This window comes from Psammomys obesus, unplaced genomic scaffold, assembly GCF_907164565.1.
Source record: "Psammomys obesus unplaced genomic scaffold, mPsaObe1.curated_primary_1811, whole genome shotgun sequence".
NCBI classification, from domain to species: domain Eukaryota; kingdom Metazoa; phylum Chordata; class Mammalia; order Rodentia; family Muridae; genus Psammomys; species Psammomys obesus.
Window position 1 is genome coordinate 636,906 of NW_026585644.1, and position 25,266 is coordinate 662,171.

Sequence of the window (25,266 nt, forward strand, 5' to 3'; positions counted from 1 at the left end):
CAGGGAGGCAGAGGCAGGCAGATCTCTGTGAGTTCAAGGCCAGCCTGGTCTACAAAGGGAGTCCAGGACAGCCAAGGCTCTACAGAAAAACCCTGTCTCAAAACAAACAAAACGAAACAAAAAAGTAGGTTCTGGGTCCAGTTTTGCACCTTCCATTCTTCATAGTCTTGGGTGAGGCATTTAATTTTAGGAGGCCTGGCTTTGTCTTTATAAAATGAGACTAATAAGGCCAGGCCAGACTCCTTGTGAGAACAGGAAAGGAGAATGCTGGGTTCTGTGTAAAGCCAGGGCTGTAGCGTGCTGGCTTCAGTTACCTACCGACACTTCAGCCTGTGTCTCTGAGAAGGGCTCCATCTCACTCTGCCTCCCAGGTGGTGTGAGCCTCTGCCACCTGGAGATCAGGGCGGTCAAGGGTGCCCGCTCCTCGTCTCATCACCCCATCAGGGCACCCGGCACTCACCCTGTCTCCATCCGCAGCTCCCGGTGACCCAGCATCAGTGCATCATCCATGACGCCTTGAGAGGGGTGAAGCATGTGGTGCAGCTCCGAGGGAAGGAGGAGCTGGATACTGGCCAGTGGAGCGAGTGGTCCCTGGAGGCCACGGGCACTCCGTGGATAGGTACCTGGGTCCACGCGAGGGAGGGTGGGACACAGTTGCTCATGTCAGCAGTCTGGTACCGCGTGACAAACCGTGCTCAGTCTACACCCTCCCTTTGTTTCATGGGCCTAGAACTTACCATGTGGTCAAGAAGACCTTGAGTTTCTGATTCTCCTGCCTTCATCTTTCAAGTATGGGGTCACTCTACCTGCCCGAGTCTGGCAGCTTGTCTGTGTGTCTTACCTGATCACTCATGCAGCTGCTCTCACACCTGGGAGGGGGGGTTACCTGCACTCATGTGTTTGGTGGAGCTCACTGGGCTCTTTTCTCCTTACCTTTCTTCCTTCCTTCTAGCAGGTGAGTTGAGCCTGCTAGAAGTTGAGGGCTGCAGGGAGGAGGTGAAGACAGGGAGGTGGGAGGAGCTCCAAAGAATTATAGGTGCGGTTAGTTGACTGTTATTTATCTCTAGAAAATGATAGGGTGATAGTGCTTTGGGAGAATTGTTGAAATCACCACTCACTGCTGTGACAGAAGGCATCAGCTTAAGAAAGAAAGAGTTTTTTGGATTCAGGGTTCCAGAGGACTGGTTGGCTGAGCTTAGGCAGAGCCTCACAGTAGAGAAGGTGGGACAGCCCTGAGCTGTCACCTCTGGGTGTGGAAGCAGAGAGTCACTTTCAAGGGTGTAGCCAGTGACATGCTTCCTCTCAGTTCCCACCTTCCACTAATATCAAATTATGATTCCAGGCTAGGCATGTTGGTGCACACCTTTTATCCCAATATTTGGGAGGCAGAGGCAGGTGGATCTCTGTCACTTTTCAGCCAGGCTAGTCTACATAGTGAGTTCTAAGATAGCCAGAGCTACACAGTGAAAAGCAACAACAATTTCATCAAGATATTAACCCAATTTCTCTCTTCTGTATACTTCACTGTATTAAGATGAAGCCTACAAGATCTGAGTGTCGGGTGTATTTCAGATGCAAGCCTAATGCTTCGGTTGTGCTCGTTTTAAAATTCTATTTTATTTGGGGTTTCGTAAAGCGTCTCCCTAAGTAGGAGAGAGATTAGTGGGGAGAGGGGTCACGGACCCCTTTACTTCCCCTGGCTGTTTAAGGTCGATGCAAACACAGCCAACAGTCTCCTCCTCCAAGCTGCTGTGCCACCTAGAGTCTCTCCAGACTGCCACCTCCTCTGTCTCTGCGATCTCCTATTTGTATCCCTCAGAGTCCTAGATCACGCTCTTCTCTGCACCATGAGGCAGGCCCTTACCAGCTGACAAAGACCACGCCCCGCAGGAGGCAGTTATCAGCTGTGGACAAACTAAAATACCACACTTGGGATTAAAACAAAACCATATTTACATAACATAAGTGAGTTTTTAAAGAAACCAAAACTTTCATTACATGCCTCTGATAAAACAGAAATTCCATGAAGATAATAATTTTCAGCAGTTTTGCTTTGCTTTAGGGTTCAGTAACTAACCCAAGCTGGTCTCGAACTCATCCTCAGCCTCCCAACTTCAGAGATCACAGGCATGTGCATCTTCTGCAATCTTTGTGAATTAATACATGTCCATGGGAAGGAAGTACAAATGGACTCGTGATTCTGCCCATCAGCTGCTGTTCCTTTTCCTGCCTAGTCCCATTTGGAGTGCTTTTACTTCTTTTGCTAAGTCAGATTTAACATATGTGATTTCTCTTTTTTTTGCTCCCACTTGAGATATTATCCACTGGTACTTTCCTGTGAAGAGTTAGGACTTGGATTTAGAAGGCAGGACTCTCCCTTGCAGAGAGCCAAGCTCGCTTCTTCGTAGAAGCCTGCAGCCTCTCTGTGTCCACAAGAGTTTACCACCCTGTAGCACACCTCGCACACCCCAGCATTTCCTCTGGAATGGTGCCCAGGCTCACTCTAGGCTTACATCACTCCAGTCCTGTAGTAGACTTGGACCAAACTAATCATTTTTTCATTTTCGGCAAATACAAAGAACAGGATGTTGGCACGTGTGTCAAAAAGTGAAAGAAATGACATCACTTTCTTGGTCCTTATTCCGCTCTCACCGCTTTCCTGACTCCAGGGAGAAAGAGGATACAGTTCTTCTCAAGCTCTCTACTGTGGAGTTTCTGTCCCTTCCTGTCTTGGGAGAGCTCAAGGAACTGGCTTGGGGCCTCCCTCCATTGCCATCTTTGTCAGATACAGGGTTGTCAGGTCCAGCTTCAGCTCTTAGTGGGGTCTTCTCTGCTGCTAATCCTCAAGAGCTGGAGGTGGCTTTCTTACAGGGTTCTCTTCTTCCAAGCTTGGATAGGACACACCTAACTGCTAGAACTCATTTAATGAAGCCATTGAAACCAGAGCATTTTAAAAGTTAGATTGTGTTATCCTCTCCTTAGTGTGTGTGTGTGTGTGTGTGTGTGTGTGTGTGTGTATGTGTGTGTGTGTGTGAAAGCCCTGACACAATTCTTAGGTAAATGTGGAAGACAATATAATAAGTTAAGGCCTTGTGCAAAGAACACCTTCCCATGGAGGCCAACAGTTGTTTGCCTTCGGTTACCACAGCTTCATTTACTTGATGCAGTCTCAAGTGGCCTGGGTTGATCTTGAACTTGCTATGGAGCTCAGGATGATGTTGAACCTGCCATTCTCTTGCTTCTATGTTTGAAGTGCTGGAGTGGTGAGTGGCATCACCACAGCTGCTTCACATGGTGCTGGCTATTGAATGCAGGGCCTCATGTGTACTAGACAAGAGCACTCCAACTAGGTTACAGTTCTGCCCCAGTGATGTGCTTTTGTAATAAGCAGCTTTAAGGATTCCTGTTTGGGGGCTGGAGAGACTGCTCAGTGGTTAAGAGCATTTGCTCTTCTGGAGGACCCCAATTACCAATATCTATGTCTGGTGGCTAATGACCACCTTCTGCATAGCATGGACATGGACTATGGTAGACACATACATGCACACACACACACACACACGCATGCTCTTTTGTTAGAACCCTGTTTTCTTTCCTGAGGCTTAATATACACTAAAACACTAAAAACTATTCTACCAATGATATATTTCCCTGGCCCAGCCCAGAAACAGCTTCTTCACAGAAATTGTGTTGGCTGAATGTGGTGGAGGCAGAGGCTCTGAGTTCAAGGTCAGCCTGATCTACGTAGTAAGATCCTCTTTTAAAACAAACAACTATAACAAAACCCCACAATTTACAAACATTTTTTTTTTTTTTTTTTTATGGTACAGCAATGTTCATGACGTAAAATTTACCTTTAACACTGTTTTGCAGGAGATGTATGAGGAAGGGCCTCATTATGTCTTCTGCAATTCAGCATTGGCTTTATGTCACCTGAGAACTATGATCACAGGCATTCACCACCACGCCTTGTAACCACTTCTGTTTGTTCTGTGTTTGGAGGCCGGAGGTCCAGCTGCTGTGTTGTTCCTTGAGTACCCCCATCAGTTTTTGCTGGGAGCTTTCCTCTTGGCCTGCTGCTTGCTGGGCAGAGCAATCCTGGGATGCTCCTGGCTCCACCTCCCCACCCTAAGATCACAGGGTGGGCCTCCCATGCCTGTTTATGTTCTAACAGGGGTTCTGGGGATTGAGCCTGCAAGGCCAGCCCTGATTTTAACCCTTGTTTAGTTAAGTACATTCGTAACGCTGCCTGTCAGCCTCCACCTCCATCTCCAGATCTTTTGCATCCTGCAGAGTTGGATCCTGTGGACCTTAAGCAGTCACTTCCGATCCCACCCCTTCCCTAGCTCCTAGCAACGTCCATTCTACTTTAAAGATCTCAAGTACGTGGGTTGTACGGAAACCTTTTGGGTCTGACTCATCTGTCTTAGCAGTGTCTGCGAGGTCCACTTGGACTGGCTCAGGTTAGAGCTTCCTTCCTGCTAGAGGCTGGGGCGGGTCCTGCTGTGCACAGGCATTTGACACTTGGGCTGCCTCTGCCTTCTGGTGTGTGACTGCTGCTGCTGTGAATCATCCACTGAGCACTTGAGTTCAGTCCCCTTGTGTACACACACAGGCGTGGGACAATTTACAGTGTCACAGGGTAACTGGTTGTGCTGTTTTCTGTAGCAGCTGTACCTTGTTTGAGAGTTCACAAAGATTGCTCCCCCCCCCCCCCCGCCCACTTTCTTTTTATTTTTAATTTTTCTAGACAGGGTGTAACTGTTTCTGGCCTAGAATGCACAATGTAGACTCTGCTGGTCTCAAACTCACAGAGATCTACTTGCCTCTGCCTCCCAAGTGCTGGGATTAAAAAGGTTCTATTTTCTCTTCAGTTCACCAACACTAGCATTCTGTGTGTGTGTGTGTGTGTGTGTGTGTGTGTGTGTGTGTGTGCATTTCCCAGGCTGGCCTCAGTCTTCTCATCTCACCCCTTGTAGCTAGGACAACAGGTATCTACCCCTGTACCTAGCGTCCATTTTTCTTTAATACCTGCTGTTTCTGATTTGTTTTGTTGAGACAGGGCCTACAAGAATGCACTGCCATATTTCACTATTATCTCCCGAGATGTCTGTTCAGGTGGAAAGATCGTTCTCATGTGAGCCCATCACTGGCCTGGATGCTCTCATTCTGCCTCAGGCAGGCAGCAACTTCACTGAGCCTCCCAGGATGCTCTGCTCTCTGAACAGAAAGCCCTGCATTGCTTGGGCTGCTCCAACTCGCAGGCTCTGGCTGTAGGGGATGGTCGGTGGGTTCCTCTCCCATCTAGTGTCCTGGCCTTGAATCTCTGGTAGAAGGTGGTGTCCTGGAATGTTGGGGTGGGGGCCGCCTGGCCTACCCTGGGTGCAGTCTTAGATTTCCCAGTTAAGGGCTTCACACACAAGTGGCCAACATAAGTTTATACAGAGCCCTTGCCTCCTCACACAGAGGACACAAGCCAGAGACCAACCTGCTCCTGTGTGGAGGTGGGATGCAGGCGCTCTAAGCCATCAAGGTGGCTAAGACTGCATGGGGTCCCCGGGGCACAAGGCAGGGGGCTCGGAGGGTCTTAGGCTGCAGGGCATAGGTTGGAGCTTGGCAACTGGTTCTGTAAAATGAGACAGGCTAGAGTTGGAAGTGAGGCCCACTCACGTCATAAACAGTTCCTTGGCTGTTGGGCTGCTCCTAGCTTAGTGATAGCTGAGGACTCTGGGACACAGAGGTCATAGGAAGCACGTTGGACATGGGAATTAGGTTGGATGTTGTTGTTAAAGGTGATTGACATTCTGAAGCCTCAGTCTTGGATCTGTGAAGTGGAGATGGCCCCTCAGGGGCTTCCGAGTCTACTGTCAAAACAGTCTTCATAGACCACGAGTGGAAGGCATGATGCAGTTAGCAAGGTGGGATGGGCTGGGACAGGTCAAAGGGAACCCTGTGCAGTGGGGGTTGGGGTGGGGACGGAGGACCAGAGACCCCTCAGAGGTGCTCTCCCGATGGCCATCCTGAGCCTGCTGAACCAGAATCCAGAGGGGTGAGTGAAGTGAGTAGTTTGAAGATCTTTTGTGGTGATCTTAATATGGTGGTGGGTGTGAGGAATGCTCTGTGGATGGGATCATGGCTCAGAGTTCTGTTACTGGGCTGGGAGGTGGCCATGGGTGGCTCTGGCAGAGGGGGCTCAGGAGCTTGGGAGTCTGTGGCAGCTGCACCGTCAAGGCTGTGGGCCCAGCACAGTTTTCTGTGGACAGGGACTCCCCAGAGCTCCCAGAGAGGGAATGCCCTAGGATTGTGGATTCCCTACATCCCATTTCTAAAGGAATGTGAGGCAAAGTGGCTAGGAAAGCCATTTAGGGAGCTGGACGTGGTCTGTCGTCACTTGGTTGAAACAGGGGGATCGGGAGTTGGAAGCCATGCATAATACAGTTATTTTATACTTCAAGAAAACTTCTTAACTCTCTGTCATAGTCTCCAAGAGGGGGACCACATAGACTGGAGGTAGGTACTTCAAGGCATGAGGAAGCAAGTAGTCTATAAGCCCACTGCCTCAGTTTCCCTGCTTTAGGAAACAAAAATTAACAGAGGAAAATGGTGAAGGGGAGTCCAAATCCATGTCACCCCTAGTACCTTCATAGAAAGCCATGAGGTAAAGTATGGAACAGGGTTGTAAGTTAACCAAGAGAGTCAGGCCGATGGAGGCTATAGAAAGCCTGGCCATGTCTCCTCCATTGTTTCTGGTTTTGTTACAGAAAGTGTTTTCTGTTGAGCCTGGCCTGAGACAGTCGGGTTTTAAAGATGCTGAAAGAGGAATGGATCAGGTGGTTTGAGGAATATAAGGTCTCCACTCACTGGTGCCTGTTGGAGTTCTTTGTCCCTTGGTCCATTTTGTTGATTGATGAAGAGTGGAAGCTTTGTACCTCCTTCCTTCTTTCTTTTCTCCTTCCCTTCTTCCTTTTCTCTTTCGTCCTGCCTTCCTGGTCTTAGTTTGGTTTCTGTTGCTTTGTTAAAACACTGACCAGAAACAACTTGAGGAAAAAGGGTTTATTTGGCTTTCATTTCCATGTCATAATCCAGCATCAAGGAAGCCAGGGCAGGAACCTTGAGGCAGGAACAAAGCAGAGATTTGGAGGAATGGTGCTCACTGGCTAGCTCGCCATGGCTTTTCAGCTTGCTTTCTGACCACCTGCCCGGCCCTTCCACATTAATCAAGAAAATGTCCCCACAGACTTGCCATTAGGCCCCTCTACAGAAAGCATTTGTGTCAGCTGAGGTTCGCTTTTCCCAGATGATACTAACTTGTGTCAAGTTAAATTAAAGAATTAAATTTGTTCTTTAGATAAGCTCCCTGCGTAGCCCAGGCTGGCCTGAAACTTGCTATTGCTATGTAGCTTGAGCCAGTCTTGAACTCTAGATCCTCTTGCCTCAGCCTCATGTAGTTATTAATCTACTCACGTCTCTGGGGCCAAAGGGCAACTTGTGAGTGTTGGTTCTCCCCTTCCTCTGTGTGGGTTCTGGGAATCGAACTCAGGCCCACCAGGCGTTAGCAAGCACTTATTCCAGGCATAGGCCACCGTACCTGGCTTACTGTCCTTTCCTTGGGGGTAAGCTTCAGCCCTGACTCCTGCGTGCCTGTTAAGCACACTAATTTTTTTAAGTGAAAAGGATGGGGGAGGGGCCTTCAGCAGGAGGTCACAGTGGCTGTCAGGGCTGGGGCTGCCCCAGAAAGCTGAGTCCCCATGGTTTAGACTGCTGCAGCTCCGGCTCCCCATAGCGCCCTTGCTGGAACTTCTGCAGGTTAAAAAGTGCTCTGGGGGGCTGGAGAGATGGCTCAGAGGTTAAAAGCACTGGCTACTCTTCCAGAGGTCCTGAGTTCAATTCCCAGCAACCACATGGTGGCTCCCAACCATCTATAATGAGATCTGATGCCCTCTTCTGGTGTGCAGGTGTACATGCAGGCAGAAAGCTGTACACATAGTAAATAAACAAATGAATGAGGTCTTCTGGGCTTTGATCTCCAGGGAGGTCTTACCCTGCTGTCTCCTCAGTGTGCCCTTCCCCACTTTTTTCTTCCCTTTGTGCCTTTTCTGCACTTTTCTCAAACCTTCCATTCCCCTGGTGTCTCACCTGTCCCTACTGCGTCACCTGCGCCTGGCACACATTGCTTATCTGGAGTTAGACAGACGGTCATGCGTGTAATGCTGGCTTTGTCCCTTGTCAGTGTGACTTTGGGGAAGTCCCTAACTCATCCCTAGTTTGGTTATTTGTCACTTAGGAGTACTAACAGCTGTCTAAAACTCAAACCCAGAACCTGTCTCTCAGAGCCTTGAGCCTTCAGTGACATGGAAAGTGGAGTTACAGAGCAGGCTATGTGCTGGCTTTCACCCAGGACCCCACTATCTTCCCAGCTCCTCCTGCCTCCAACCCCCCCAGTGTAGGATGGAAGGAGTGTCTCCCAGGCAGGTCACCATGCCCAATTTATTCAGGACCCCAGATCCAAAGTAGATATTTTAAAGCTTTAAAAAATGTTCGTTATCGGAGATAGATAGGCTTGATTTAAATGCCACTTTGGGAGCGAAGGGGACACTTCCTGGGGGGAGACAGGGTTGTTGGGGCCTTCAGGCTGTCAGCCTAGTTCCAAGTACAGTAGAAGACCCCATCTCAAGGGACAAAGACGGTGACAGAGCAGGGGAGGGAAGGAGTACGAATGACAGTAGGGGAGGGTGCTTGATGTTTTCTTTCCTCCACAAACTTGCATGGACACACACACACACACACACACACACACACACACACACAGAAGTAAATATACAAAAATTACAGGTTTGCTGCTTTTTGCTAACTTTGAGAAAGTTTTTTTCCTTTTTCTTGCCTCAGTTTTCCTATCTTTAAGTTTTCTTCCTTTCTTCCTTCCTTCCTTCCTTCCTTCCTTCCTTCCTTCCTTCCTTCCCTCCTTCCCTCCCTCCCTCCCTCTCTTCCTTCTTTCTTTCTTCCTTCCTTCCTTCCTTCCTTCCTTCCTTCCTTTCTTTCTTTCTTTCTTTCTTTCTTTCTTAATTTCTTAATTTCTTAATTTCTTTCTTTTTTAAATTTCTTTCTCTCTCTCTCTCTCTCTCTCTCTCTCTCTCTCTCTTTCTTTTTTGAGATAGAGTTTTTCTGTGTAGCCTTGGCTGACCTGGACTCACTTTGTAGACCAGGATGGCCTCAAACTAACAGAGATCTACCTGCCTCTGCCTCCCTGAGTGCTGAGATTACAGAGCCTAACTCTATCTTGAAATTTAAAAAAAAAAAAATGTGTTTAGGGCTGGAAAGATGGCTCAGTGATTAAGAGTGCTGTCTGCTCTTGCAAAGGACCTGGGTTGGGTTTACCCACTTGGCAGCTCACAACTTTCTGTAACTCCAGTTCCAGGGGATCTGACACCCTCATACCAATTCACACAAAATAAAATAAAATAAATAATTAAAAATGTATTTACTTTCAGTATGTGGTATATGTGAGTGTAGGTGTGCAAACCACAACACACATGTGGAGGTCAGAGGACAACTTCCAGGAACTGATTTTTTCCTCCCCCGTGATCTCTGCAGATGGTCCTTCAGGCTTATATGCTGGCAGTCTCCTGCTTGTTTTAAATTTCATTTGATGTGTATGGGTGTTTTACCTGCACATATGTATGTGTCCCACATGGATGCTGGTGCCTATGGAGGTCAGAAAGTGCATTGGATCCCCTGGAACTGGAGTGACAGTTGTGTGAGTGCTGGGAACTGAGCAAACAGATTCCCTGCAAGACTAGCCATCTCTCCAGCCCCATGCCCCACCTTTAAAGGGAGGATTCCAGGTGAGGTGATGGCTCACCTCTGTAATCAAGCACTTGAGAAGCTGAAACAGGAGGATTGCTGTGAGTTTCAGAGCAGCCTGGGCTCCAGAATGAGACTGTGTTTCAAAGATCAAAACAATAAGGACAGAAATGCCAGGCATGATGTCCTATGCCTGAAATCCCAGCACATGGGAGGCAAAGGGAGGAAAGGCAGGAAGATCAATCCAAGTTTGGCGTTAGCTTGAGTTTTATAGTGAGTTCCAGGACAGCTGAGATAAAATGTGGGACTTTGTTTTAAAACCAAACAATAACTAGAAACTAACCCCCTACATGCACATAACTGTGGGAACCCAGCATGTGGTGGTTCAGACCTATAGTCAAGGAAATTGAATTAGCTTTGATCCTAGCACTCCCGAGGCAGAGGCAGGTGGATCTCTGGAAATTCAAGGTCAGCCTGGTCTACAGAGCAAGTTCCAGGACAGCCAGAGCTACACAGAGAAACCCGGTCTCAAAAATAAAATTGAATTTAAGGTCAAAGGTCAGCCTGCTGTACATAGTGAGTTCCAAGCTATCATAGGCTATAGAGAGACCCTGTCTCACAAAGCTATTCCGTCCATGCACACATGTATACAGTCCCTGGTGGGACATATTGATGAGGCTTATTGCCAGGGTTCTGAGGCCTGTCGTGATGGGATGGGGCCTGAAACATGCCATGTGTTGAACTCACCTGGGTCTGGGCTGAATGGCCGGCAGTGCTTGGGTGTATTTTTCTGTTTACTGCTGCCTTCATCTCCTGGTTTTAACTGCTAATCTAGCACCTCTCGACCCCGTGCTCTGCTTGTCCTTCCTACGCTCTTCTGAGGGTTGAACTGTTCTTATGCTAACTTGGGAGGAGCAGAAAGGTATGAGATGGCGTGTCCTTGCCACAATTTGAAGTTCAGTTTTCAGTTAATTTGATGTGTGAACTTGGATAAATCGCTTCCCTTCTCTGGGCCTATTTCCTTTTTATACAGTGAAGAGGGTGGGTGGGTTCTTTCTTCCAGACTTCCAGTGTTGCTGCGTGCTTGTCTCTCCTTCTGAGGATGGTGTAACCCACTGTAATTCTCTCCCAAGCAGAAACAGGGTCACTCTGTCCTCAATCCCTTAGTGATCTGTTATTCTGCTCCTGATCTGGGGGGCTGAATGTTTTATACTTGGTGTTATTTTTAACTTCTTAGTGGAAAAATGATGCCATGACAAGAAAATCTGAGTCATTCCATCGCGTGCCCAGTGAGGTTCAGAGCCGGTCCCACAGGCCCAGCTCAGCCTTGATCCTGGTCCTCCTCTTAATTCAGGGATTTCTGTGGAAGGCAGTCCCCAAGAGGACGTGGCTTCTGCCACAGCTGTCCCCATCCTTCTTTATCAGGCTGTTCTTGGTCCATCCTAGGCACTAGTTACTGATCTTTTATATATTTTATGAATTGAGCTCAAAGAATTACTGTTAGAGTGCTTGTATCTTGCGATGTGTACCCTGGCCCCCTTCCTGTGTGTCTGTTATAATATATGATAATATGAACATGAGTTTCAGGAACTATGGGTTAAAGAATACATATATCGTTTTCCCATACAGTATGTTATGTCTTCAACGTTTTTCTAAAGTATATATTTTCAGTTTTATTTACTTTTAAAGATTTATCTCTTCTTTTTTTCATTCTAATTTTATGGCTGTTCTGCCTGTGCCTGTGCACTGTGTCCCTGCAGAGGCTGGTCGGATGGACTGGAGTTAGAGGGTTCTGAACCAACATGTGGGTGCTGGGAATCAAACCCGGGTCTTCTGGAAGAGTAGCCAGTGCTCTTAACCACTGAGCCATCTCTCTAGCCCCCTCAAAGTTTTATATTTGAGACACTGTCTTATTGTGTAGGCCTGGCTGGCCTGGGCTGCTCTACGTAGACCAGGCTGGCTTTGATTTTCCAAGTTCTGGGCTTAAAGGGGTGAACCCTGATGTTTTATTTTTAGTAGATACAGAATAGTCAGGTACATTTGTGGGTGCGTGTAATGTTTTGATACACATTACATCATGTAACATGCAACAGATGTTTTTCCAGGCTACTGTCTCATATGGCTCTATCATAATTGACATAGCTAGTCCTCTAGTGTTACAGAGTTCCTTATTCCCAGCATTTTACTCTGAAAAACAGTAACATTGTAGATTATATTGAATGTTTGTTTCTGAGACAGGCTCTCCTGTACTACTCTCAGATTTGGGGCTCCCCTTCCATCTCAGTTTCCTGAGTGTTAAGATTGCGGGTGTGCCTCCATACCCAGCTCACTGGGATGTTCTGTGTTGATCTGACTGGGCTCCAGGGTCCTTGAGTCACTAACTCAACCCTTACTTCTACCGGCAGAACCCAGGAGCACTCCCGCAGGGATCCTCGGGAACCCCACTCAGGTGAGCTTGCCTTCAGAAAGGGCCAGGGCAGGAAGGGTCCCTAGAGTCTGGTTTCAGTGCCAGCTGGGTCTTCTAGAGGTATGGCTGGGCCAGTTCTCTGTCCCTCGAAGCTGTAAATCGTCCTTTGCCTGGCTCTGGTGGCTACTCCTGAGCTCTTTGGACACCACCAACGGCTTAGTCTGAGCCCTGATTCAACTTATCTTCGTTCTCCCTTGTGGCATCCTGGTATCATGAAGTATTGAAAGAGGATTACGTCTGAAGCTGCTTAACAAATTCCTTTACTAATCCAATTTCCCACCCAAGTCTATGTCCTCTCGGTGGTCCTTACTTCCCGAAACAAGAAGCTGGAATCTTTGTTCCTCTGCCCCCAAAGCACAAAGAAGGAAGCAGGGGTATGGGCTTCACATGCAGGCTTCACAGGGCTGTCGTAGAAGGGATGTCCTCAGGAGCTGTCCTTGAGGGGCTTTCTGGTGCCTTCATGGGCAGAGGCGAGTGAGTCTTTGCCTCTCAGGCTAGAGAAGCTCCAGGCAGGTCTTGGGGAAACTGACACTAGCTGAGTGCTGGCCACCGTTCCACTATATGGGTAAAAACCTCTGAGATGCAGAAGTTCAGCATAAGTCTACCTGGACTCAGAAATTTGCCTGTCAGGTGGCTAGCTAATAAGAAGTGGAGTTGAGATGCTAGGATGGGCTTTCCCAGTTGCTGCCGCTGCGCCCAGCAACAGACCACAGGCAGCTGCCATGTTTCCTGAGCATGTCCTCTGTGCCTTCGGCATGAGCCATGGGTGGCAAGAACTCTTCACCTGGGGTAGGGAAAGTGAGCACAGGACTAACACCAGTGACAGGTAGATGGTTGATGATGGCCGACACAGGGATGGTCAGGACACAGAGAGGAGGTGATGGCTTGCGGAAGACACTCAGAAGTGGGAATGAATGTCAGGCAGGCTGACAGTGAGGGTCATCTCTCCTAGATTTCGGATGAAGACTATTTCTATGAGGATGACGAATATTGGTACAGAAATTCTATGGAAACAACAAACAGCCCGGGTAAGTGGTATTCCTCTGGCCAGGAGAAAAGCTCACTTGGGAGTCTTAGCAGAGGATGAAAGGGCCTTGAGCATGCTAGGCAAACCTGCTACCAGCGAGCTATACCACCAGCTCGCTTTCCGTTACTCCATAATTGTCATTGTTTACTAAGACACAATGAGGCCCAGGAGAAGAGTGGGCTACATCAGAAAGCTAACAGTATGCCTGAGAAGACTAGGAACATTATTTCTGGAGACTGAAATGAAGGCTCTGTGCATGGAAACTCCTTTGCATAGCTGCACTGGCCCAGCCATGGGTGTGGTCTCTCACTGGACTCATCAAGGTTCCTAGGGACTGGGCAGCAAACGGGCTTAGCAAAGGTGAACAGGACATTCTGGGCAGGAAGGGAGATCCATGGAAAGCCCTGAGGAGAAGGGACAGGGCATGTCTGGAGCTTGAGTGCCAAGTTGGGTGTAGGCGAGAGATGACACCCCAGTGGAGAAATGGCTTCCAAATGCTTATTGAGAGCCCTGAGCCTCCTGACCCAGTCCTAGGGGCTCCACCAGCATTGAGCCCTCAGAGCCTCTGTCTCTCATGCCTTCTGCCTGGAGCTAGGGTAAAGGATACAGGAGAGCTACTTCGGGAGAGAATGGCTCCTGGGTTGGCTGCCCGCTGGAATCAGCCCATGTGAGCCCATGAGTGGTGCAGTCACTGTGCCTGCAGTGGCTCTTCAGAGCTGGCTTTGGCAACCAGATGGCAGTTTTGCTGCCTTCCAGAGCTGCCTCTGCTTCTAGCACCCACCGACTGACCCTCTTTTCTCTCTTCTTTCTCTCCTGCCATCCTCAATCCCCTCCCTTCCTTTTCTCCATCACTCCCCTGCTGCCCACAGCTTCAGTGCAAGAATCTTCCTCCATATCCCAGCCCACGTTCCTGGTAGCCGGAGGAAGCCTGGTGTTTGGGTTGCTCCTCTGTGTCTTCATCATCCTGAGGTGAGATGGGGCCTGGGCTTGGTGCTGCACTCTTGTGGTTTTCATCTCTCTGCCCCTATGGTTGTCAGAACCTAAGGAGCTTTGCTCACTGGTTTCATCATGCATGTTAATTCAGCAGATGAACCCACAGCACATGTTGAGTCCTGGGTCAGGTGCTGCTGGAGGCCAGGGCACAGGACAGGACAAACAAACAACATCATTCTGAACTAGTTACAATATTTCATTCCAATAGTGTTTTTTTTTTTTTTTTTTTTTTTTTTTTTTTTTTTAACCTCCCTTCAAGACAGGGTTTCTCTGTGTAGCCTTGGCTGTCCTGGAACTCACTTTGTAGATCAGTCTGGCCTCAAACTCACAGAGATCCACCTGCCTCTGCCTCCCTGAGTGCTGGGATTACAGGCATGTGCCACTGCTCTCATCTCTGCTATTTCTTAAATTGCTGATGGGTGAGCTAGCATCCCAGGCTAAGGGAGGAGGAACCCTGTGAGCTTAAGGCCAGCCGGAGCTACAGAGTGTGACCCAGTCCTCAAATAAAAGATCTCACATTGTTTTGAGTTAGTTTACAGTTTTGTGTTGGGCTGTGTTTGTAGCTCTCCTGGAGACCACGCTGCCCGCAGGCTGCAAGTTAGACACTTGTGTTGGCCATGCTGAGGCCTCTACGTCCCGCTCATATGCACCCACGCTGCGTGTGATCGCCTTCGACTGGATGGCCTCAAAGGCACTGAGCTTAGTGTTTTTCAGAAAGAATATTTTAGAAAGGAAGCTCACTTTCCTTGTTTATCCTTTGTCTCACTTTTTGTTCTATTACTGTGATGAAACACCATGACCAAAATATCTTGTAAAAGAAAGCATTCAACGAGGTTTCTTTTGAAACCTCAAAGCCCTACAGGAGTAACATACCTTCTACAACAAGGCTGTACCCCCTAATCCTTACCAAATAGTTCCACTAACTAGGGAGCAGGCATTTAAACACATGAGCCTATGGGGGTGGGGGTTATCTCATTCAAGCTTCCACAGTCCTTCCAGTTGATTTGGGGGGGGGGGGGAAGAAACAAATCAGATTGTTTCCATATGGTGTTTAAAAGATCAATAAGAACTGTGCTTTATAATAGGTAATTTGCTAAGTACTGACAAAGAGAAAAGAAAAAGGTCACAGCCATTGTACAATTGAAGCCAGGCACAGGGCAATAGTTACGGGATGCAGCTCCATAGATTTTCACAAAATACACACCAAGCATTCGGCAGCACTTCAGCAACACTTCATGTTTAGAGGGATCGTCTTTGAGTTCTGCTCTGTTCTGCTTTTTTCTTTTTAGGATAGTCTCATGTATCCCAGGCTGGCTTCAAACTTGTGATGCAGCTGAGATCACAACTTTTTGATTTTCCTGTCTCTACCTCTCAGTGGGGTTACAGTATCTGCCCTCACACCCAGTATTATTCAGTGCTGGGGATCAAACCTAGACCAAATGCTAGGCAAGTGTTCTACCACTGAGCTACCTCTACAGACCCTCTGCATATTTGTGTGTGTGTATTTTATATATATAAATTCTGGGCTCAGCAGTTAAGAGCACTTAATGCTCTTGCATAGGACCTGAGTTGGTTCTCAGCGCCTCATTGGGCGGCTTACACCACCTGTAACTCTAGCCCCAGGGAAGCTAATGCCTTCTTCTGGCCTTTTCAGATGCCCGCATTCACATACACACACCCACACACAGGCACATACCTCTAATTTAAAATAATTTTTAAAAATTATGTATACACTGTTTTGCCTTCATATCTACCTGCATGTTAGAAGAGGGAACCAATAGCTGTGAGCCACTATGTGGTGCTGGGAATTGCACTCAGGACCTAGAAGAGCAGCCAGTGCTTTTAACCTTGGAGCCTATCTCCAGCCCCTTAAAATATTTTCTAAAAAATCCTCTAAATCCTACCTTTTAAATAATATTTTTATGTACTTTGTAAACCTCACATTCATTAGCAATAGGCTTCTCTTGTAAGAACATAAACCCAGGTTAACTGTTATCAGTAATTGGAAGATGTTTTGCTTTTATAAACAGCATTGTGTTGGATATCTTTTTTGTTATCCTTTTTTTTTTTGTTCTTGTTGTTTGTTTGTTTTTGAGACAGGGTTTCTCTGTGTGGCCTGGGCTGTCCTGGATTCACTTTGTTGAGCCGGCTGGCCTCAAACTCAGAGACCTGCCTGCCTCTGCCTCCTACAGTGCTGGGATTACAGGCATGTGCCACCTTGCCTGGCTTTGTTGGCTATCTTTATGCTTAAAGTTCTCTCATGTTTACATCGTTGTCTTGGTCACTGTTCTGTTGCTGTGAAGAGATACCCTGACCATGGCAACTCTCATAAGAGAAAGCATTTAATTGGAGGCAGGGAACATGGCAGCAGCAGGTGCTGGAGAAGAAGTCAAGAGCTACATCCTGATTTTCAGGCAGAGGTAGAGAGAGGCCCTGGTCCTGGCCTGAGCTTTTAAAACCTCAAATCCCATCCCATAGTGACACACTTCCTCCAAGGAGGAATGTCTCAATCCCTCTAATCTTTTCAAACAGCGCCTCTCCCTAGTAACTAAGCATCCAGATATATGAGTCTGTGGGAGCCATTCTTATTTACACCAGCACAGTCATTTTTTGGGTATATTCTCAGAGCATGAATTCCTGGGTCAGAGTGTCTGAATGCCTTGTAGTCTGTGGTGTAGTATGTGTGTCCTCAAGCTTCTCACAGGCAGAATTCCACTCAGTGACTGGGCACACTTCCCTTCGAATCCCTACTGGGCTCTCTCCCTGTATCCAAGTAGCATTCTGCAGATTGTTGATGCTGCTTGGATAGCATGCCAAGAGCCAATGGCAGATTGAGAGCCAGCTGTCAATCATTTCTCATAACAAGAACAGGAATAATCTGCTGACAGAAAAAGCCCAAGAAAATGCCCAAATCTTGTCTATGACATTGGCTTCCGCTCTACTCTTACAGCCTTTCCTTGTGAAAGAGGCAAGGGATGGAACTGAGGAGGAGGTCACCTTACTCCCACTCTGGGGTCAGTACAGCAAGTCAGCCATAGAGAAGCAAGTCAAAGTGAGGAGAGGAGAGGAGGCTCTGGTCCAGAGTGTCCAGCCAAAGGCCCCGTGGGCAGGAGCCCCCCTCATACCTCAGACAGATCTGCGTGTGCTTTCTGCGTGCTGTCAGGTGACTTCCTCATGGTTACTGAACCCGGGCCCAGACAGCGCACTGAGGAGGCTGTGATCAGAGCGATGCCTATCTCTTTCCTGCTTACCATTGACTTTCCTGTCAGATGAGTCAACACGTGCCCAGTGGGCCCCCACTGTCAGAGTGTGCCATCTCTCCCTGCTGGGGGTGGGGTGGGCAGAGGTGTCTAGAGACCTGAGGATGGGAGTACTGAAGACAGGATAGGGTAGAGGACGGCTCAGGGCCCACACAGCCTGTCTTCGGCTGGTTGCTGCAGGCTGAGTGAATGATCTGCCTCCTGTCAGCCTCAGCTGGCCAAAAGTTCCATTTTCCTTCCCCACTGAGTGGAGAGAGAACTGATGCTATGCGCCTAACGGGCAGCCTCTGGCACAGGGCAGACTGAGGGGCTGACAGGTGACTCTTGGCGTATTTAAAGGAACACTCTTTTCTTTTTGTAAATGAGGCCAGTAAGATAGAGTCTTGAGGTGATTTTGAAACTCACAGCTCTTCGGGGGGTTGTGGGACCTCTGGCGATGGTCTGGGAGCCAAGTAGTCAGCCTTCTGTAAGCTGAACCTAGGCACAGTTAACCCAGCAAGGCAGCCCGCTGCTGCCGGTGTTTCTCACCGTGATGCTGGCCTGGGAGGATGCTAAACTCTGCGTGTCTGTTTCTGTGTTTTTTTTTTTAATTTTAATTTTTATTAATTACAGTTTATTCATTTTTAATTTCTCCATAAATCCCTCCCTCCTCCCCTCCTAATTCCACCTTCCCTTCCCCTTCTTCAAGCATGTCCTTCCTCAAGTCTGCTGATAGGGGAGGTTCTCCTCTTCTTCCTTCTTATCCTAGTCTAGCAGATCTCATCAGGAGTGGCTGCATTGTTATCTTCTGTGGCCTGGTAAGGCTGCTCTCCCCTCAGGGGGAGGTGATCAAAGAGCAGGCCAATCAGTTTATGTCAGAGCAGTCCCTGTTCCCATTACTATGGGACCAACTTGGATACTGAACTGCCATGGGCTACATCTGTGCAGGGGTTCTAGGTTATCTCCATACAAGGTACTTGGTTGGACTATGAGTCTCTGAAAAGACCCCTATGTTCCATTTTTTTGGTTTTATTGCTCTACTTGTGGAGCTCCTGTCCTCTCCAGATCTTACTATTTCCCCCTTCTTTCATAAGATTCCATGTACTCTGCCCAACAGTTGGCCATAAGTCTCAGCATCTGCTTTGATAGTCTGCAGGACAGAGCCTTTCAGAGGCCCGCTGTGGCAGATTCCTAACTTGTTTCCTGTTTTCTTCTTCTGATGTCCATCCTTTTTACCTTTCAGGATGGGGATTGAGCATTTTAGTCAGAATCCTCCCTCTTGATTGGTTTCTTTAGGTGTACAGATTTTAGTAGGTTTAGCCAATATTATATGTCTAAATGAGTGAGTATGTCCTGAGTGTGTCTTTCTGCTTCTGTGACAGCTCACTCAGAATGATCCTTTCCAGGTCCCACCATTTACCTGCAAATTTCATGATTTCCTTGTTTTTCATTGCTGAGTAATATTCCATTGTGTAGATATACCACAATTTCTGTATCCATTCTTCAGTTGGGGGGCATCTGGGTCATTTCCAGCTTCTGGCTATTACAAATAAAGCTGCTACAAACATGGTTGAGCAACTGTCCTTATTGTGTACTTGAGCCTCTTTTGGATATATGCCTAGGGGTGGTATGGCTGGGTCTTGAGGAAGCGCTATTCCTAGTTTTCTGAGAAAGTACCAGATTGATTTCCAGAGTGGTTGTACAAGTTTACATTCCCACCAGCAGTGGAGGAGGGTTCCCCTTTCTGCACATCCTCTCCAGCATGTGTTATCACTTGAGTTTTTCATCTTGGCCATTCTGATGGGTGTAAGGTGAAATCTCAGGGTCGTTTTGATTTGCATTTCCCTGATGGCTAATGAGGTTGAGCATTTCTTTAAGTGTTTCTCTGTCATTCGATATTCCTCTATAGAGGATTCTCTGTTTTGCTCTGTTCCCCATTTTTTAATTGGATTACTTGGTTTGCTGATTTTCAGCTTCTTTAGTTCTTTATATATACTGGATATTAGCCCTCTGTCAGATAGAGGGTTGGTGAAGATCTTTCCCAATCAGTAGGCAGTCGTTTTGTTTTGATGATGGTGTTCTTTGCTTTACAGAAGCTTTTCAGTTTCATGAGGTCCCATTTATTGATTGTTGCTCTTAGAGCCTGTGCTGTTGGTGTTCTGTTCAGGAAGTTGTCTCCTGTGCCAATGAGTTCTAGGGTCTTCCCCACTTTTTCTTCTAACTGATGTAATGTGTCTGGTTTTATGTTGAGGTCTTTGATCCACTTGGACTTTAGTTTTGTGCAAGGTGATAAGTATGGATCTATTTGCATTTTTCTACATGTAGATATCTAGTTAGACCAGCACCATTTGTTGAAGATGCTATCTTTTTTCCATTGTATGGTTTTGGCATCTTTGTCAAAGATCAGTTGTCCATGAGTGTGTGGGTTTATTTCTGGGTCTTCTGTTTGGTTCCATTTATCCACCATTCTGTTTCTATGTCAGTACCATGCAGTGCTTATTACTGTTGCTCTATAGTACAGTTTAAGGTCAGGGATGGAGATACCTCCAGAAGATCTTTTATTGTAGAGGATTGTTTTAACAATTCTCGGTTTCTTGTTATTCCATATGAAGTTGAGAATTTTTCTTTCCAGGTCTGTAAAGAATTGTGTTGGTAATTTGATGGGAATTGCATTGAATCTGTAGATTGCTTTTGGTAAGATGGCCATTTTTACTATGTTAATCCTGCCAAGCCATGAGCATGGGAGATCTTTCCATCTTCTGATATCTTCTTCTAATTCTTTCTTCAGAGACTTGAAATTTTTTTCATATAAGTCTTTGACTTGCTTGGTTAGGGTCACACCAAGGTGCTTTATGTCATTTGTGGCTATTGTGAAGGGTGTTGTTTCCCTAATTTCTTTCTCAGCCCTTTTGTCTTTTATATACAGGAGTGCTACTGATTTTTTTGAGTTAATTTTGTATCCGGCCACTTTGCTGAAGGTGTTTATCTATCGCTGGTAGAATTTTTGGGGTCACTCACATATACTATCATATCATCTGCAAATAGTGATCATTTGACTTCTTCCTTTCCAATTTGTATCTCCTTGATCTCCTTCAACTGTCCTATTGCTCTATCAAGGACTTCCAGAACTGTGTTGAAGAGATATGGAGAGAGTGGGCAGCCTTGTCTTGTCCCTGATTTCAGTGGGATTGCTTTAAGTTTCTCTCTGTTTAGTTTGATGTTGGCCATAGGTTTGCTGTATATCGCCTTTACTATGTTCAGGTATGTGCCTTGTATCCCTGATCTCTCCAATACTTTAGACATGAATGGATGTTGGATTTTGTCAAATGCTTTTTCAGCATCTAAGGAGATTATCATGTGTTTTTTTTTTCTTTCAGTTTGTTTATATGGTGGATCACATTGATGGATTTCCGCATATTGGACCACCCCTGCATACCTGGGATGAAGCCTACTTGGTTATAGTGGATGATATCTTTGATGTGTTCTTGTATTCGGTTTGCAAGTATTTTGTTGAGTATTTTTGCATCAATGTTCATAAGGGAGATTGGCCTGAAATTCTCTTTCTTTGTTGGGTCTTTGTGAGGTTAGGTACCATGGTGACTCTGGTTTCATAGAATGAGTTTGGTAGTGTTCCTTCTGTTTCTATTTTGTGGAATAGTTTGAAGAGAATTGGAGTTAGCTCTTCTTTGAAGGTCTGGTAGAATTCTGCGCTGAAGCCATCTGGTCCTGGGCTTTTTTTGGATGGGAGACTTTCGATGACCACTTCTATTTCCTTAGGGAATATAGGCCTATTTAATTGATTTACCTGGTCTTGATTCAGCTTTGGTAAGTGGAATCGATCAAGAAAATTGTCCATTTCATTTAGATTTTCAAATTTTGTGGCATATAGACTTTTGACGTAAGTCCTAATGATTGTATTTCCTCAGTGTCTGTCCCCTTTTTTATTTCTGATTTTGTTGATTTGGATGGTGTCTCTCTGCCTTTTAGTTAGCTTGGCTAAGGGTTTGTTGATCTTGTTGGTTTTCTTAATGACCCAGCTCTTGGTTTCATTGATTCTTTGAATTGTTTCATTTGTTTCTAATTGATTGATTTCGGCTCTGAGTTTGATTATTTCCAGTCATCTACTCCTTTTTGGTGTGTCTGCTTCTTTTTTTTCTAGGGCTTTTAGGTGAGCCATTAAATTGCTTGAACGAGATGTCTCAAATTTCTTCTTGAAGGCACTTAGTGCTATGAACTTTCCTCTTAGCACTGCTTTCATTGTGTCCCATAAGTTTGGGTATGTTGTACCTTCATTTTCATTGAGTTCTAGGAATACTTTAATTTCTTTCTTTATTTCTTCCCTGACCTAGCTCTCATTTAGTAGCAAGTTGTTCAGTTTCCTCGTGTGTATAGGATTTTTGCTATTTCTGTTGTTGTTGAGGTCCAGCTTTATTCCATGGTGATCAGACAGGATACAAGGGATTATTTCAATCTTCTTGTATTTGTTGAGGCTCACTTTGTGACCAACCATATGGTCTATTTTGGAGAAGGTTCCATGTGGTGCTGAGAAGAAGGTAAATTCTTTTGTGTTTGGGTGTAAGGTTCTGTAAATGTTTGTTAGGTCCATTTGATTCATGACCTCTGTTAGAGACATTTTTCTTTGTTTAATTTCTGTTTTGTTGACCTGTCCTTTGTTGAGAGTGGGGTGTTGAAATCTCACACTATTAATGTGTGGGGATCTATGTGTGGTTTAAGTTTTATCAATGTTTCTTTTTCAAATGTTGGTGCCCTTGTATTTGGGGCATAGATGTTTAGGATTGTAATGTCTTCCTGGTGGAATTTTCCCTTGATGAGTATGAAGTGGCCTTCCCCATCTCTTTTGATTCATTTTGGTTGAAAGTCTATTTTATGAGATATTAGAATGGCTACTCCTGCTTGCTTCTTGGGTCCATTTGCTTGGAAAGCTATCTTCCATTACCTTTACCCTCAGGTAATGTCTATCGTTGTGACTTAGGTGTGTTTCTTGTATGCAATAGATTTCTGGGTTTTGTTTACACATCCATTCTGTTAGTCTGTGTCTTTTTATTGGAGAATTGAGTCCATTGATGTTGACAGAGTAATGACCAGTGGCTGTTAGATCCTTTGATTTTGATGTTGGCTGTGGTCATAAGTTTGTGTGCTTGGTTGCTTTTTGTTTTACTGTAGTGAGGTTATTTGTTTCCTGTGTTTTCCTGAATGTAGTTAGTTTTCCTCGGTTCTATTTTTCCTTCTAGAGTCTTCTGTAACGCTGGATTTGTGTGTAGGTATTGTTGAAATTTGTTTTCGTCATTGAATATCTTGTTTTCTCCATCTATGAGGACTGAGAGTTTTGCTGGGTATAGTAGCCTGCGCTGACATCTGTGTTCTCTTAGGGTCTGCATGATATCCGTCCAGGCCTTTCTGGCTTTCATAGTCTCTGTTGAGAAGTCAGGTGTGATTCTGATGGGTTTGCCATCATATGTTACTTGGCCTTTTTCCCTTGCAGCTTTTAGTATTTTTTCTTTGTTCTGTATACTTACAGTTTTGATTATTATGTGGCCGGAGGATTTTTTTTTTCTGGTCTAATTTATTGGGTGTTCTGTAGGCCTCGTGTATTCTTATAGGCCTCCCCTTTAAGTTAGGGAAATTTTCTTCAATGATTTTGTTGAAAATATTTTCTGTGCCTTGGAGTGAAAGGGTTAGACTAACTTTGTAACCTGTATGTCTTCTAAAGCCTGTAGTTTTGAGTTTTAGGTCCAGGTTAAGCTAAAGCCTCTTAGTACCTTTCCAGAGAATGGAGAAATGTGACCCTATCTGTGAGGACAGATAGAAAAAAAGCGAGCAAGCAATGACCTTCACTCAGCAAAAAGAAGGACCAGACCCTTATCTTCGAGATACTGTTTCTTAGCAACCAACCCAGACGACCTCAATCCTTCTTCTGAGTAGCTCCTGACCTCCAGCCAAAAGTCCGCAGCCCCAATCTTCAAGGATGAGCTAACCACCCCCACCTTCAATTGCAGCTGCATCCACACTTGGCAGGACTGGCCAAGCTTGAGCACCTAAGACTAACCAATTATCTTACTTTATAGCTTCCTCATCCAATCCTAAATTGCCAAAACTGCAACTTCAAAATTCCCACAATTTTTCTTTTAAAAACCTAAAGCCTTTGTCTCCCGGTGCCACTCTTTGCTGACAGGCAGGGGTGACCCCATTGTGCAATGGTTAATAAACCTCTTGCTTTTGCAATGAGTCGTGGTCTGTGGGAGTTTCTGGGAAGGGCGCGATCTTGAACTCCTGAATTGTGAGACCCCAGGTCTTACAGGAGGGAATCTTCTTTTTCCTCTATTCCTATAATCTTAGGTTTTGTCTTTTTATGTTGTCTTGGATTTCTTGGACGGTCAGTGTCAGGAATTTTTTAGATTTAACATTTTCTTTGATGGATATACATCGATTTCTTCCATTGTATCTTCCACACCTGAGATTCTTTCTTCCATCTCTTGTAGTCTATTGGTTATGCTTACCTCTGTAGCTTCTGTTTTCTTTCCTAAGTTCTTTCTCTCCACAATTTCCTCCATTTGTGTTTTTTTTAATTTTTCCAATTATATCTTCAGATCTTGAGCCGTTTTGTTGATTTCCTTTACCTGTCTGACTGTATTTTCCTGTTTTTCCTTCAATTCCTTCAGCTGTTTGTTTGAATAATCCTCTGATTCTTTTATTTCTATCAGTGATTTAAGTATTTCCTCTCTAAAGGCCTCAAACTGTTTAGCTGCAACTTCTTGTATTTCTTTACAGATGGCCATAATCTGTTTGTCTTTATCTTCCTCTATTTCTTTACAGATGGCCATAATCTGTTTGGCTTTATCTTCTTCTAGTTCTTTACGCATTTTATTTGTTTCCTGTATTATCTTTTTAAGCATAGATGTTAGGTCATCTTCTTGAATTTCAATTATGCTGGGGTGTCCAGGGCTGCTTGCCCCTGGATAACTAGGTTCTGGAGATGCCATATTGCTCTGTTTTGTTGGTTGAGCTTTTACGCTGGCCTCTACCCGTTGGGCTCTCTTGGTTGCTGGGTGTTAGTTTCTGGTGTTTCCTGGAATCCTGTGGTGGAGAGAATCCTCTTGGCAGGAAGATGGTTTTTCCTGAAGGAAGCCCCCTCAGCTTTTTGGGTATGGTCACTGAATGGTCAGTGTTTTTCAGGAATTGCCTCAGCTCACTTCGGGCATATACACCTGAGTGGTAACTGTGGTTCTTGTTAGTCAAGAGGGCTGTCCTCTCACCCGGAGAAGTCCTGGAGACAGCTGCCCTGCTTCTGGGTTTCTTGCTGTAAATTTAGTGAGCTGCTGCTGTAACCTGGGTGCCCCGTGGCTTGGTCAGTTTTGTTAGGGATAACTGGTTGCCCCTTGGAGCAGTATCTGGAGGTTGATCTCGGGGATCCCAGACTTCTGTAGGTCTGAGGTTGGAGCTCTGTGCCCCAATACCCAAGCAGTAATCTGTGGCAGGTGAGTACCGCTCTCCTGGTAGCTGCAGGCTAGTTGGTGCACAGCAGGTCTCTGGGCTGGCAGCGTGCACCCCCACTGGTCTGTGGGACCTTTCCCAGCGATAGACTGGATGGCCTAAGTCCATCCCCGTTTGCTTTCTTCCCTGTGGGGTTTTCTCCCGATAGGCACTCCCAGTCTTTGGTGCCCTGGGGTGCACAGTTCTGTCCATGATGGACAGCTGGGTGGATGCACAGCAAGTCTCTA

The 25,266-nt window shown here is 46.0% G+C and overlaps 1 protein-coding gene across 2 annotated transcripts in view; it reads left to right on the plus strand.

Moving 5' to 3' along the window:
• Il6r (interleukin 6 receptor) overlaps nucleotides 1-25,266 on the plus strand; it is a 54,715-nt gene that overhangs the window by 26,144 nt on the left and 3,305 nt on the right. For both annotated transcript variants that reach the window (XM_055623900.1, XM_055623909.1), the window contains exons 6-9: nucleotides 478-619; nucleotides 12,207-12,250; nucleotides 13,221-13,296; nucleotides 14,165-14,264. In XM_055623900.1, the coding sequence (XP_055479875.1) occupies nucleotides 478-619; nucleotides 12,207-12,250; nucleotides 13,221-13,296; nucleotides 14,165-14,264 (362 nt within the window). The remainder of the gene's footprint in view (nucleotides 1-477; nucleotides 620-12,206; nucleotides 12,251-13,220; nucleotides 13,297-14,164; nucleotides 14,265-25,266) is intronic.